This window comes from Parasteatoda tepidariorum, chromosome 1, assembly GCF_982258835.1.
Source record: "Parasteatoda tepidariorum strain Cologne lab strain chromosome 1, Ptep-v5.0, whole genome shotgun sequence".
Lineage (NCBI taxonomy): Eukaryota > Metazoa > Arthropoda > Arachnida > Araneae > Theridiidae > Parasteatoda > Parasteatoda tepidariorum.
In genome coordinates this window covers 29,946,314-29,963,483 of record NC_141755.1, presented here as the reverse complement: position 1 = coordinate 29,963,483, position 17,170 = coordinate 29,946,314, and the positions used below count along the sequence as shown (strand labels likewise).

General features: G+C 27.8%; 1 protein-coding gene across 1 annotated transcript in view; it reads right to left on the bottom strand.

The window, feature by feature from the left end:
- Positions 1–623: 623 nt before the first annotated feature.
- Positions 624–17,170, bottom strand: part of LOC107455647 (uncharacterized) — a 102,277-nt gene continuing 85,730 nt past the window's right edge. Inside the window, exons 3-4 of the mRNA XM_016073289.4 lie at positions 12,205–12,349; positions 624–9,550 (exon numbers count right to left, since the gene is read on the bottom strand). Of these exons, the coding sequence (XP_015928775.1) occupies positions 9,190–9,550; positions 12,205–12,349 (506 nt within the window). The 3' untranslated portion in view covers positions 624–9,189. The remainder of the gene's footprint in view (positions 9,551–12,204; positions 12,350–17,170) is intronic.

Here is a 17,170-nt window from a genome sequence, read left to right as displayed (position 1 = left end):
TCTGACCATATTAATAATCACTCTTATTAATGTTATTAATAATCCCTTTATTACTTTTAGCAATCGGAATAATGAAGGGATGTGAGTGTTATTGCCTGGTATGCCCCACACAGATGTTTTTTTTTCAAGGTTAAATTATACTGCCTGGTATACATTTCCCCGGTTTACTCTCCACTGATATTTTTTCAAGATTATGTGGCACATTTATAGATACACTAATGTCGTTAATATCTTTACTGTTGTCAAAAACCATCAGAATAGCTGGAGTTACTTTACCGAAAATCAATACAATAGCCACAGCTTTTTTTTAATTTTATTTCTTTCTTTTATGAGTGGTAGGAGATGAGAAATTTCTTTGTGAAGAAAAATGTCAAGCAAAGATTACTCTGTAATTTCTGAATAAACAACAACAAAATTGCCCAACAAACTTTCTTGATTGTAAGTTCGTAAATGTAAATAGATATATGTTTTAATAAATATTGAATAATTATCTATTGAGTTAATGTTTACGCCAAGGAAAATAAATGCAGCTTGCATCCAGTGTTTAAATGATGAACTCTTAACCGTTCTAACCTCTTCAGGCAACATGTTATTGAATTTACACTAAAAGGAGTGCAATAATGTACCACTGTTATAAAATCTTTATTAATTGAAATTACATTTACAATTGCATTTCATGCATACATATGTTATTACAATGAATATTTTAAATAGCATACCAAAGAGAAATGCTTATATCAACTTTCATTCATAAATATGTAGAAATTAGCACTGGTTATGTTTTTGTTAAAATTACATTAAAAAAATGAAAGCAGAAACAAAATAAATACATTTTGCATGTAAATAAATCTTTCGTAACTCAACACATATTCAAGATGATTCGAAAAACACATTCGAATTCATAACTATAAAAATTCACATTTGGGGTACAGTTGGGTTAAAAGTTTAAGTGGGATAATACAAGAAAAAAATTCTTTATTATTTATAAAATAATTTCTTCGTAAAATCATGAGGCAATATTTTGAGCTTTTCGAAGTAAAATTAATTCATTTGAAGACTAATAATTCGAAGCTACTTCTTGTAATTTAGTTAACATAATTTGGCACATTTTGCGTAATCTCAGTTGAGAACCGAGTTTTGCAGAAACTGAAGTGCGCAAAACATATCTATGTTAAAGTGCAAAATCTCTTGAATACCACATCACCAGTGTAATGATTTCATAAATTTTATAAGAAAATGATTTTCACTAAATTTTTTAACTAAGTATAATGAAATTGGAAAATGCAACACGGCTGGAATTTTAAAATTACCGTAAACCGGGGCGAGTCTACCCATTTTAGTTTTATTTAATTTTCACTATTTTAAATTGCAAATAAAAAATTTTTTACCGACGGAGGACTTAGTTCAGACTCTAAGGAAGATGGCGCTGTAGTAGTTTGATCCGTTTTTATTTATTTGGTGTCTTTTTAACCGACCTGTTCAAACGTCTTGTATTGAAAATCAGCAAAGATTTGTATTGAAAATCAGCAAACTTTTAGTTGGTGCTCCGTAAGTATATTATTATTATTACTATTTTCACTTTGGTTAAGTGATACTTATCTAAGACTAAGATTACATTAATTTTATATGAAAAAACAAACAAAAGGAATGTAAGTTTTGCTGTTGTAAGCAAAAAGCCAGAATTCGCGGGGCGAGTCTACCCATTCGGATTTAGTTTTAATAAAGCATAATAATATAATTTAGAACTTTGTTTATATTAAAATTAAGTCATTTTAAATGAATTTGAGTATATTATTTTAATTCTGCATTGATAAATTTATCATTAATAAGAAAATTTATAGGTTAAATATAAATGCAAATATAAAATATGTTTATTTTACCTATTTTTTGAATTTTTATATTACAAAATTAACTTTTTTTATTTAAGATTATATTTCAACGAGAAAACATTGTAAGAAAAATCACACCTCCCAAAAGAATGGGAAAAGGATTTTTCATGATTCCCAATGTTTGAATTTCGATTTTGTTAATAATCTTTAATTATTATTATTTATTAATTATTTAATTGTAAATTTATATTAATTTTAATTTATTTTTATCAACAATAATCAGAAAAAAATGTTATTTTATAATGTTAATGATTATAAAAACAAAACTGTGATCAAAATGTGATAATCGATCAAATACTCAATTTGTGTTATTTTATGAATAAAAAAATGGAATATATAATAAAGTTATGAATTTTACTTCATAAATATCTTATATAGTAACTAAAATAACAATTTAATAGTAAAATTTGATTATTTACGATGTTAACATTCATTTTAGTAGAATGGGTAGACTCGCCCCATACGAGAGATTTGTCAGCAGTTCTATAAAAATATACAGTAACAGCGTAACTGTTAATATTTTCTAAAATCGATTTCACAGTTTTAAAGAGGGATAAATAGCGATTCCGAAACACCTATTAAAAGCCTTTTTTCTTTAATATTTACAAAAGTTTGACCACTTGAAAGTTGACAAACTGAAAAAATGGGTAGACTCTTCCCGGTTTACGGTACAGTGGGTGATCGGTTAACGAACATAATCCGTTCCAAGACTATGTTCGTTATCCGAATTGTTCGTTAACCGATCATCGATTCACCATAGACTTCTATGTGAAATCGATTAATTCGTTCTGGAGACCCTAAAAATTAAATTTTAAAAAAAATGTATAATTTCTTATTAAGTTTTTTAAAAAATAATACATACATATAGTCTTGCAGATTAATCAGTCCTTTTCATTTTTTGCTTATGGGGCGTTGAAGAACATGTCCAATGTCGATTGCTTTTCTCTCTCTTTCAGGATTATCCGGAAGTAATTAATAGCATTGTCGTTGTAAAAATCCCCAACCCTACTGACATCAGCTTAGTTTGGGTGCCATTCTAAGACCATTGCTCTGACATCCTCCCACTTTTTCAAAAGATCTTTAACGGCAGATGTCGGCATTGGTATGCTCTTTCGTCTTCCTTTTGTTCAGAAGGAGACACATTTCGCTGTGTTTCTTGGTGTTCTTCATTCAAAATTTCTTGGAGTTCTTCTGCCGTCAGTTAATCTACATGTCCCATTATGAGCTCTTCTATGTCATCCTCGTTCACCTCCTATTCCAGATCTCTAGCAGTTGTCAAAATTTTATCCATAATTTCAGGGGTGTCTCCCTGATCATCTCCGTCACCTTGAACGAAGGATGGACACATCTTCCGCCAAGCAGAAATCAACTGTCGCTGTGTGACTTCTGACCACGCCTTTTGAATGATACGAATAGCTTCAAGAATGTCAAATTTTTCTTTCCTAAACTTTTTTGAAGTCATTGTTGAGGAGAATTGCCTTGCTTCAAAACACCGACGAAATAGCGCGCGAGTGTTCTTGAAAGCCGCAATAACTTCCTAATCCATCGGCTGAATCAGCGAAGTCGTATTCGGATTTGAAAACTGAACTGTCAGCCAGGGAAAGTCAGTCAACAAATTATCTTCAAGATCCTTTGGATGTCCTGGTCCAATAAAAGCAGTGCTTTCAACGGCAAGTCATTGGTATCAAGGTAGTCCTTGATGCTCGGACAAACTTCAAATAGCCATTCTTTGAAAAGATACTGTGTGACCCATGCCCTCTGATTCGATCTCCACATTACTGGCAGTTTGTTATTAATTATGGAATTTTTTTTTGAATGCTCTGGGATTCTCAGAGTGGTAAACGAGAAGTGTTTTAAGCTTTATAATAATAATTATTGAATGACCTTTAAATTTAAATTCATTGTTAATTCAAGTTTCCTTTAGTAATTATCATTACTAAGCATGCTTTAAATATCTTATTTTGTATGCGAAATGATAACAAACGTTTAATAGTACTTTTTTTTCAGGCCGAGAAGTGTTCGTTAGAATTCGTTTTGTTCATTATCCGAATATGTGTTCGATGTCCGAACAGAAAAAATCTTTCTTGAAAGTGTTCGTTATCCGAATATGTGTTCGTTAACCGAACACTAAAATCTTTCGTGAAAGTGTTCGTTATCCGATTTGTTCGTTAACCGATCTGTTCGCTAACCGATCACCCACTGTATTTGAAACGTTTCACGCATTCACCTTTCGCATGGAATCACCTTTACTTTAGATGTTTTCCAACTGCAACGTTTACAAACTAGATGATTTTAATCCAATTCTTGTTTTTACTAAGGCCAGAGTTCAAAAATGTTTTTTTCCACTTATTTTGAACAATTTTGAAACAAAATGTGCACAGAAATTTGGCTTCCTTTTTGCATAAATATATGAAATATATAATAAGATTATTCTTTCCGGAATACCTTATACTTTTCGAAAATTTAGTAAAAAACTTAAATATTTAAATTTTTTTATGAAGGAAAAGGTAAATTATATTATAAATAGTTATTCATAAAATAAACAAACTTAATACATTTCAACGCTACATTCATCAATATATCTCCTGCCTCAACTTCAGAGAAAGCTTTGTCATATTTTTTTTTAAAGTTAAAAATCAGGAATGTGAGTTCGCGCACACTTATAACCATGTAATAAAGTATAAGAATTCTTAAACAGAAAAATGAAAACTTTAAAGTGTTTAATATTCATAAATGCGGAACATATATTTCATGCATATGCATGCTTAGATGGAGAAACTTTTATGCATTATTCAATGACATTCTAATAGATTGTCTCAAAGTTTTAAAAATAATTAACGGTATTTCATCAAATAAAAATAAAACTTCAAAATGAAATGAGTGGATAATTATTAATTTATTATAAGTATTTTTTATTGAGTTCTCTAATTAATATTTATGTTTTCTTAATTATTTGTCACACATAGTAATATTTACTTTTGCAACTTACTAAAATATAAAAATTACCTTTCCTACATTATGTCTGAACCACGAAATGAATATTTTTGAATTAATTAAGTTTTTATATATATTTATCCTTAACTCTATCTCATTAATTCTGAAAATTGAAGTTGTAATTTTAGGAAATAAATACTTTTTACCTACTTGAAACTTTTTTTAGACATCAAATTAATGTTTTTGACATCTTTCATACATCATATAAATATCTAAGCTCAAAACTTGTATATAATTCATAATTCTCTTTTCGCAATAAGATAAAATTAAATATTTAAATAAAGAAAGAAGCTAAATACATTAGAGAGCAAAGCGGCAAGACTTTTCATGCAATTTACATTTGCATACATTAGTATACAAACTTAAAATAAAAAAAATATTGTAAAAATATGCAAAGTTTATATCTCTTTATTGTTATTTTCTCTATTTTAAAAAAAGCCGATAAACTATGAAAGTAGGAAGGATATAATAAAAAAATAAGAATATCAAGAGAGTAGTATTTAAATATGTTAAAATTTAATAATTGAAACGTGCATAAAAAATTTCTTAAATATAGACGTAACGTCTTTGCTATTGATGTATTAATACGTTGAAATAGCTTCATTTGAATTAATTAAAAAAAGTATGGTCAAAACTACCTTGTTTCTGACTGTTAGAACATCAGAAAGCTCGGTAATTTATACCGAAATGATTTCGGTAAAATTAACAACAAAATATGGTACTATAATATGTAATAAAATTTTGAAAATAAGGTAAAATTTGGTAATTTTATGATTATACATTAGAGCATTGGCATGAAAACCTTTTATTCAGTTAAATTTGCTAGTTTTATATTTTTTATCCAATAGGTGTTGATAAAAACTATAATTTTGAAGACTAGAAATTCCGGTAAACCCTAAACATATGAACGGAAAAATTACCAAATAATTGGTTTAAATTGCGTATATTTTGGTTTCATTAATCAGAATTATGCTTTTCTTCCCTATTTTTTATATCAGAAATGTCATTACCATTCTGTACTGTGAATTTTTTCTCCGTTTTAATATGAAAGTTTCATTGTTTCGAATAATCAGGAGTAATAAAACTGTTTAAATTCAGCATTTTTATACAATAATAATGCGCTAATAAATTGTATACGTGTATGAACAAATTTACCACTTATACATTAACAAATATCAAATCATGCAGTTAAAAATTTGCAAATGTGAAACTTTTTTTCATGATTGTCTGTATGATGTATTTATTTTATAAGTTAGGTATAGCGCCACTCGCAAATCAAGCCATACCATAAGTTGTTTTATACCATAAATTATTTGGTTGAAAAATGATACAAATAAAATTTTTGTCTTTTTCACTGGGGTTGCAGAGATATGAATTATTGAAACTGTAAGAAAAAGTATTGTAGTAAGTTTAAGTGAACAAAATTTGCAAAGAATATATCATAAATTTCTTCAAATGCTTGATAACAAGCACAGTTGAGAAAATCCTTTTTAGGGTGCTTAAAAGATGAACAATTTCAAACGATTTCTATTCAGAATGGGATATCTGCAAGTGTGGGTATCTCGATCATGATTGGTAGTTTAAACGTGGTATTTGTTTACTTTAGCAACTGTTCTTTCCTTCCTATATTTCAAGTAAGCCGAGCCAGACAAGTATCAATTCTCTTAAGTGACACATTCTATATTTTTGCACAAAGATTCTTCCACAAAGTTTTCAAATCTTTTACTATACATTTCTTACTTAACACAAAGACCAGCATGAAGCCACGTAGGACATAAACAAATTAATTATGCATCGAAGTTGCCGGGTACACAAGACTAAAATATATCACTGTTACAATGAAATACATAAACGAATAATAAATATCAGTTAAGTAAAAGATGTAGACAAGAAAGAATTAAAATTCAACACATTCGATGACCGATACGGAACTGTATTTAATTAACTTCACCACGTTAATTAACATTCTAAATTATAGGACGAAACTTAGCTCAAATTTAACACGCCAATTTTGCTTATGAGCGATAAGCAGGAACTGAAGGCATAGTTCACATGTGTGGGTATTTGTGATCTTCTTCTTTTTGGAGTGAAAGTACCCAATTCTAATTAAATAATATAATAATAAGTTGTAAACTAAAAAAAAGTGTTAGCTAAAATAATTACTGCAATTAATAAAGCAGTATCATTAAACAGTAATTATTAAAATAATAGTAATTCTTAAAATAATTACTGTTGCACAATAACACAAAAACAATATTTGTTAAACAAATATTGTTTTTGTGCTATTGTGCAACAATTTTTATCATTTGTTACTTTAAAATAGGTAGAACTTTTAAGTCTAATTTTAATCTCAGACTTTTAATTTTAGACTTTTTAAACGTATATATTAAAGTCTTCGATTACAGAAAAAATTTAAATTAAATCAATCTTGTACTTCTGACAATTGTTTTCTTCCGACGGCAGAATAGAGGTTGGCAACGTATTTAATAAAAAATTTCTTTGATAATTTATAACTTGATAATTATTAATTTGAAATATAAAAAATAAATTTTATACATTATTTCCGAATTAAAAAAAGGAAGAAAAAAAAAACAATCTGTAAAATGACGATTGACGAGGACACCTTCCTTGTTAGATAAGATTTAAATGATAATCCCTATTGAATGCTGGAATTTTACATTTCATTTTATTGCTATGTCTAATTAGAAATTGAATTTGGAACAGGGCAGAAAATATCAAATACTTGTAGTAAAAACATCTCTAACGAAGAGTTCGTGCCTACTATTATAATAGTCAATAAAATCATGTGAAAATTCAAATTATTTATCTTATAGCTGTTTATGAATAAAGGTAATTTCGGTTAACTTTCACCATCAGAAATCAGAAAAAGGATAAAAATGAAAGATTTTTACTACCACTATTTTGCCTTTTTATTAATTACCACTATTTTGCCTTTTTATAAAATTAGCAGACTTGGGTTAAAAGCCTTTTTATTAAAATTGTGCAATAACTTTCAAATTTCTAATTTTATATTTAATTTTAATTTTGCATACATAATATGAAGCAAATTTTCATTTTACTAAATATATAGCTTTATCATAGAAAGATCGTAGAGGTTTCTAATTTTTTCATGCATACAGAATTTGTTGAGTATTCGCACATATATACAAACTATCGAGATACGAGATCTCGTACATATAATATAGTTTTGTTTACATAACAACTCCTTTTCAGGAATGATTTAAAAATGCATCATACAATCACAGAAGTAAATTTTTTGATATTAATTCGAGATAAATAATTTTTTAAATGTTCCTTTACAAAAATTTTGTCACCAGAGTTTTGTAAATAAACCAGTTTTGTAAGAGTTTGTAAGAGTTTGTAAAAAAGTAACCGAATTCTTAATAATTTTCTAGCCTGCATTCGATAAAAGTAAAGCTAAATTTTTTTCCCTGCCAATTGCAATTAAGTTATTAAATCTACAAATTAAAAAATTGAACTTGAAAATTGCAATTTTTTTAAAATTCTTTTATTAAAGGATTCTCTTTTCTAAGTTCTTCAGCTGCAGCAACTTTTTCATCATGATCAGCATTAGCATTTTTTTTACTTCTGTCAAATCACGTGGTTTAAATTGTTAAAAATATTATTTTAAATCAAATGCATATAAGAATTAAGTTGAAATCTCATAATCAAAGTTTAAATATTAGAATTTTTAAATGAAAATGGTTTTGCATTTGGATACTAATAGAAATTTATTCAGAAGAAAATTGATTAGATCTTATCGAGTGCCTAATTATTTTCTGCCATGCATTCGATAAAAATCTAGTTAAAAAGTTACTCTGCGAATTGCAAATAAGTTATCAATCGTCAGGCTCACAAATTGACTTTGAAACTTGCTGCTTTCGTAAATTCTTTCATAGATGGATTTTCTTTAAGAAGAGAGTCATAAGTTTAAATTGTTTTACATTGTTAAAAATAATATTTAAAAACAAATGTATATAATTATTTAATTGAATTCCCATAGTCAAAGTTTACATCATAGAACTTGTAAATTAGAACGGTTTTACAATTGGATACTAATAGAAATTTATTCAGAATAAATTAGATCAGTACTCGAAATTCATATCAAGTACTTAACTATTTTCCGACATGCTTTCGATAAAAATCTAGTTAAAAAGTTATTCTGCGACTTGCAACTATGTTATCAAATCATCAGATTTAAAAATTGACTTTGAAAATTGCAGTTTTCTCAAACCCTTTTATCGATGGATTTTCTTTTAGAAGAGAGTCCTAAGTTCTCCATCTGCTAGCTGTTGAGAGTCAAACTTAATTCCCTTTCGAGTTCTTGAGCGCTTTCTATGTGAGACGAGTGTTCGTCCCAGAAAATCTTTTGAGACTTGCCTGTCGATTTGAATCGACCATTTAATCCAGTAATCGTCCGGCCGTGGAACACAGCTGTTGTTGTCATGAACTTGACGTGTTGACTACTTTTGGAGCTTCTTCGGCTGGCAATGCCTGACGTGCTGGGCGCTGACAGCAGTGGAGGACTGTCTGGAATAGCTTGTGATATTTCTCCGAGTCCCTTGAGGCTTGGATCTGATGATGAGTCCTTGGAATAAAATGAGGATTTGTCTCTAGCTGGTATCTCTAGGGTAACGGAACGGCATCTGAAAAGGTTGCCAAATTCAGTTAGGGTTAAAAATTGCTTTAAAAATAGCAATAATGTAACATAAAATTGTTCGATGGCATATAAATTGAGTTTTCATAATAATGCTAGAGATTAGAGGAAGTACATTTTTAAAATAAAACTTTTTAACGAGGTAAAAAGCAGCACGGAAATGGTGAAATACACACTCAATAAAGCGCGAACACCTTAATAACTTTCGATCTCATCATTCGATTTTCAGGTGCTAAGATGCTATCTTAATTATTCGTGGGATTGAGCCTAATTTAGCCTATTTAAATATGGTAAAATATTTGCAAATGTTTAATAAAATATGGTAAATTGTTTGTAAAATACGGTAAAATTTTTAGTAAACGCATTTTTCATAGTCTTTTTTATTATATTGTATTAATTTAGGCCAAAATAAGTTAATAACGAAATAAGTCAAAATAAGTCATGAAACACAGGTGTCTTTTTCTGCGTTATTGGTAAAGTCTTCCAAACACTGCTCACTTCCAAACGATAATTTTTCAACTTTGAAATTATCTGTAGTTTTGTTACATCTAAGAGTAACAGCTATTCATCATTGGAATTTCCTTAATTTACAAAATAAATTATTGATAAATGCTTGAATATTAATAAAAAAAATTTTAAACTACTTTTTTTTGTATTTTGCATATTAATGAAAATATATTTCCAATATCCAAACAGACTTTTTTAGCAACTATTAAACTGTTTTTTATTATCAAAAAATATCAAAATATATTATTGTTTTTATTTAGAACGTCAGAAAACGAATTTATAAAAGGGACAGCATCAGTGAACCATACGCGTCAAAGCTTTGTAACGCTCTGCAAGTTTTTTAACATAGAAAATAAACCAGTGTTTGTTTTCCATTTACCACCAAAGGAAAAAAAAATAGGTGTCTTTGCCTTTACTTTTGAGATTTTCCTAAAATATTTGATCAAATATTCAGTGCTTTGACGCACTGGTGTCCCATATGCGTCAAAGCTTTTTAATTCTGCGCAAGTATTTTTAACATACAAAATAAACATTGTTTTACTTTTACCACCCCCCCTCCCAAAGAAAAAAAATAGGTGCCTTTGCTTTTACTTTTGAGATGGCTCTCAGATATTTGATTATTTTATATTTTGCATCATAAAAAGTATCGTTACATCGAATATTCTAACAAATATCCCATACAAATATAGAAATTGAAAAGTAAATATTTCAAGAGAAAACATTGTAAAATATTTCAAATCCAAATATATTTTCTGAAAATCTATTTTTGAAACCATATTTCTATCTTATGATCTTGTATAGTGAGTGATAAGTTAAGCTGGAGGCAGAAAAAAAACGCATTATGATTTTTATTTCTTGCGAATTTGTGACTCAAAAATGAAATCTAAATCTATGCTTAGACTTTCTCAGTAGTTCCGACATAACCCTTTTTGGATATCTTTTTCTCATGAAATAAAGCTCATTTTCTGAAATATTTTATCGTCGTTTGCACTTGACATATTTCATTTTACGTTTCTTTGCTTCTATAAAAATACACATTTTCGAACTTTCCTGAGATTATTTTATTTACAGATAAAACATTTGGATGTTGTTTTCAGAGGTGTTGCCATTGATATTTTCAGCAAAACTGAAATGAATTCTGGCAATTGAAAAATCAGCATTTAATTCGAAATTCAAATTATAGAATATTGTCGTTAACTTGCTTTCAAGTATTTAAGGATGGATTTTTCAACCAAAATTTCGACCACTTTCCAACTTGCAAGAGCACTTAAATATCTACTGGAGTTCTTTACTCAATAACAACGCAATTTTCAAATGTCTCCTGACTGCTACAACAGTGCAATTTTATCATCGAATAGAATTTATCAACAATCAGAATTTCGATCGCTTTCCGACTAGCCAGAGCACTTAAATATATAATAGAACTGTGTAACCAATAACAACGCAATTTACAAACCTTTCCTGACTGCTATAAAGTAACTTATATCACCATTTTATAGCCTAATAAAATTTATCAAGAATCAAAACTTTGAACACTCTCCGACAAGTTAGAGTGCTCAAGTACCTACTGGAGCTCTGCACCCAACAGCAACGCAATTTTCAGAAGTTTCAGTTTTTGAATGTTTCCTTCTAGATACGTAAAATTCAGTTACAAAGATGGTGATAAAATGTAAAGAAAATAAATAGATTTAACATTTTTATTGGTCTCTAAACATCATATTTTGCAATTAGTAGTCTAGTTTAATGAATTTAAATCTATTGTCAAATTTTTATTATAAGTTAAATATCAATTTAAGACATGAGTTCCGATTTCCTTTTGTCCGCTTGATGCAATTTTTAACTTTTTAATTTTTATTATTATACATACTGAGGTTCATCATTTATTCATTTATTGAAATTTCAGATTCATTGATTTTCAGAACATTCCTTTTTTAACATGATTAAAAAAATACGTATATATATATATATATATATATATATATATATATATATATATATATATATATATATATATATATATATATATATATATATATATATATATATATATATATATATATATATATATATATATATATATATATATATATATATATATATATATATATATATATATATATATATATATATACTCACCCAGATTGTACACGCTTGAGTTGGTCCCTTTGTCTTAATCTAATGGCTCTGTACCTTAGAGCACAAATGACTGCAAAGGCTAATATTGGAAAACATATGACACACGACAAAATAGGAATGACGATTGGTCGGGCATCCAAAGACACTGAAAAAGAGCAAAAGAAAATATGAAAATTCAGTCATATATTTATTACTACAAATTATTTATTTATTAAGTATTTTCACTTTCTATGACACAATTTAAAAATGCACGGATAATTAATTTATTGTTATCTAAACAGAGGACCTTTAAAAATATCTTTTTAATGCTCGAAACATAATAATTTGTGTTTGTTACGCATGTGCAGAGCACAAAATAAAAACCGAACCACCTTTATTAAGTTTTGATCTAATAATGATCGGATCTTCACGTTCTAGAACTCATTCTTAATGATTTGAGGGGGTGACATCAAATATGCTAATTAAATAGTGCAGAGGATATTTAAAGTTATGAAATTCGACGCAAAAATGTACTTTCTCTGAATAAACATACATCTTTTCAACGGCTTCGGATTTCTAATCGCCCTAATACAAGGGGTAGCAGCTATTTGGGAAATATGATCCTTATAGATTTGTCAGAATATAGGTCGTATAAAATAGTATTTTACAAATTCTTTTTCTATTCAACTAAAAAAAAAAGAAAAAACTACTCAACTGATTTTACTCAAATTTTGTATTTTGCCATGTAAAAATATATTCCTTAAAGTGATGCAAAAAATGTATACTTTATAATTCCAAATTTTTTGGCTGTTATGAAATAAAATAAGGAAAAATAATAAATAATTATGAAAAATATTATTTTTGTATGGAATTATCTTTGGATAAATAATCTCTCTTTTTGGACCAGTTTTTTCCTGCAAGAATCATTGCATTTAAATAGTTCAAACATTTCACAAAAAGTCACATTTTTGAATTGTGTGTGAAAATAACAACAAGAATAAAGTACAAATAGCGGCACAAAAATTGACGTATGATAATTTTGGTTCTGTGAGACAGAATCATCCTCAGAGTTGAAACAGAAAAATGGCACAAATGTTATTTTGTGTTTTGACACTGAAGGAATGTATTTGTAGAACCAAAACTACAGTATCTTTATTTTTGTGCCTTTTTTTGGGCTTTATACACTTTTAGTTTTACCTATTGTTTAGTATAGAATTATATGCCATCCTCAATTGAATAATGAAGATATTAAATAAAATATATTTTTAATTCCTCCTAATTTAAAAAATGTCTCTCATGTAACAAACGTTAATAAATAATTTTGATTTTCTTAAAAAATAATCACAAATGAAGCTTTGAGAAAATGTTGCATGAAATTGTCACAAAAATGCATGTTTATGAAAAAAATTTAAATTTTCGTAAAATTTAGAAAAATAATCTAAAATTTAAAAATCAGCATTTTAAATTCTAAATGTATAAATAGTTTCTTGTAGCATTTTTTCTGTACCGCATTTGAGACCCAAAATTTATTTTAAAAATATTTTAAAAAACATTGAGCAAGGAAAATTTTTAAAATAAATATTTGAATTTAACATCCCTTTTAATTTTTACAATTTTGTTTTTGAAATTTTGAACATAAAGTAACCTGAATATATTTAGTTTGCTCCAAATTAATTAAGTTTCTAATATCTAATAATGTAAAGAAATAAAAAAAATCATTTTTAAGGTGTAAAGGTGTCTTTTTAAGTGGTCGCGTGACCCTTCGAACTGACGAGACACAGATAGTTACAAAAAAATTTAAACTACTAACTAAAACAATAGCAATAAAATTATGAAAAACTTGAAATATAGCGTTATACCTCGCAATTTCAAATTAAACACGAAGCAACATTTTGCAATTTAAAAAAACATGATATTCCGCATGACTATAAGCATGATGATTCATATATTCGGCATGATAAAGAGCTAAATCTACTTGTAGTATTAATAATGTAGATCTTAAAATAACGCGTAAATGTTTTAATCATAAGATTTAAATAGATTTATAATTTTATATTATCACTGTCGTTGAACAGCTGACCCGATTCTGTGTATACAACTACCAATGTTCAATTTTGTAGCATTGTAATTTTGAACGCGATCCAGAAGTCAAACGGACAAGAAGTCAAGTATTGGGGGAAATGTTGACTTCGTGGAAGACTTTTTTGATGGAACTAACCCACCTTTGCATTGCATGGAGAAGAAAACCACGGAAGCATTCCACTGTTATTAGCCTGATCCATTATCCGCCTATCACTGAGGATATTTTACGTCGGCACTGTGGTCGGTGAGAGCCGGGTGCGGAATTCGTATCGACCAGTCATAGCTGGGATTCAAACCCGGTTTATCTAATTTGGAAGCGAGTGCTCTGTCCCCTGTGCCACCACGGCCCCAAATCGATTTATAATACTAAAACTTAAAAGTATGGACTAAAATATATCAGTAGTATATGGGGGGGGCTAGAGGACACTTTTGCCCTTTCCATATACTACTATTGATTTCCTATTTTTTATATTAAAAAAAAATTAAAATAGGCCTATATTTTACATTTTTTATGAAATATTAAACAAAATCAGCATATTTAAAAATTCTTATTTTTATATTAATAATTTTTATTTTATTAATAATCCTTATTGAAAATATCGTTTTTTATTTTACATGTAATTCATAATCGTAATATTTATTTTTACCTTTAAAATCAAAAATATATTTTCCACTATTAATATTTCTTATAGCTTTATCAGATAATTCACCATGACATTTCGAGAGATAAAAATCTTTCTCATCATTGTCTACTTCTAATCTAGCTATAATAGAGTCACCGTATTTTGTATTTATTTTTCTCAGTGATATTAAATTATATTTACCTATCTCGAGTTCATTTAATTTGTATGTTTCAGGAAATCGTTTGAGGTCATTAAATTCTTCCATTTATTTAAGAACATTTTTTGTAATATAATTTCTGTAATACATACACTTGTATAACGAACATCCAGGTCCTAAAATTTTAGTACATTTAGGTACATCAATGTCAATAGATGGTATATTCAATTCATCTAATATCTCTTTTTCTAAAATACCTCCTTTATAAGCAAATGTACCACCATATAGTTGATATAGGTTATTTATATAATTTTTTACATCTTGATGATTTATCCATAAACTATTCTTATTTCTATTAAATCTTAATCCGTGTACTTCTGAAGTACATTTACGTACAATCTTCAATTCTTGATCATTCAATTCACAATTAGGTGTAAATACGCCAATATATTCACCGATTGGTAAATTTAAATGAACCCATCCTATCTCTCTTACAATCTTACGATTGGGAAAAATAAATCCCTGAATGTTTAGGATGACTGTAATCTTATCCATTTATTAAGAAACATTTTTTTAAAAGCCAAAAGGTACAGTATCATAATTATCTAAAAGTCTACGTTTATCGTATCCAAAGGTATAACGTTTATTTGTTTTAATACTTGAAATATTTCTATCTTTTTCGATTTTAAACTGATTGATTTCTACATCCAAATAATCTGTTTCACCTGTTATTATTTTAGCCCTATTATCAAAGTCTAATATGGTTTCACTCTGATAAGACATTTTAAATCCTTTTACTTTTCCATATACAGATTTATCATTTAATTTATACCCATAATCTTTAGAGGCTCCAGCTATCCAAGATGTAATATATTTATCATTTCCCAATTCATCAGTCCATTCTCCTAACATGCATCCCGTTTCAATTTTATTGGTTCCGTCGTCTATATATACTACACTATCTGTATCATAATAAAGTACTTTATCTCCTAATTTATCTAACATTTCATATAATCTAATTCTGGCAGAACTAGTTGTAAAAGCAGCTATATATATATTAGTATTGAAGTTATTTTTTTCAAATATATCTTTCATTTTATAACTCATTTCCACACAATCGTCATTCAAAAAATTCATATTCAAATCTTTAATAGTATCATTTAGAATAATTCTATAAAAATCTTCAATTTCCATCACATATTCAGTTTGTTTCATGTTATTTCTCTGACCAAATTTACCCCATAAAGAATTTAAACATATTTTAGCTATGAATCTCAAACCTGGATTTTCTTCAATTTTATCTAATTCTATATCTAATTTTTCTTTAACTATTTGTCTGTATTCTTCTTCATTTTTGAAATTGTTTTTCCATTTATCGCATGTTTCTAGTTTAATCTTTAAAAACGTTTTAACATATTCTTTAAACAATTCATTTGTTTTATTTTCAAAATGCCAAACCTCATATATATTCAATATTTTATATCCTTTTTTAACAGCTAATCTGATCTCATCGGTAGTCCACGTTCCTATTAGACATCTTTCGTTATCAGTGTGTTTACACTCAGAATTTCTTATCTCATAACACTGCTTACATTTTTTCTTTTCTAAAGTGGTTTTGAAATGATTACATTTTATTGTTTCAGAACAAGTTCTACATAATGAAAATATTAATTTTTCTTCTTTATAAGGTAATACTGGATGATATAATTTTCTAGGTGGAAGTACTTTACATTTTATTAATCCATACCAATTTTCATCGTATTTTTTAGGATTAAATATTTTGATTGGATGACCTTCTGGATAGTTATCAAAATAATTTACAGTAGGATATAAAGAACATACGTCAATATATCTGCCTTTTTCATTACTTTTCATTTCATATTTTAATTTGGTAGGTTCACATCTTCCACCATAAAAAGCATCTCTAGGATTTAAAGGTTCTATAAAATCTCTCTTCCATTCTTTTTTCATGTAATTTTTCATATCCTTATTATTATCAAAATCACACTCCCAGATATTTACCAATTCATAACCCGCTTCAATTATATTTTTATTGATCTTCTTAGTTCGTTTATATAAATCTTCCATGAGCAATTGATTAACAGTGTTTACTTTTGTTCTAGTG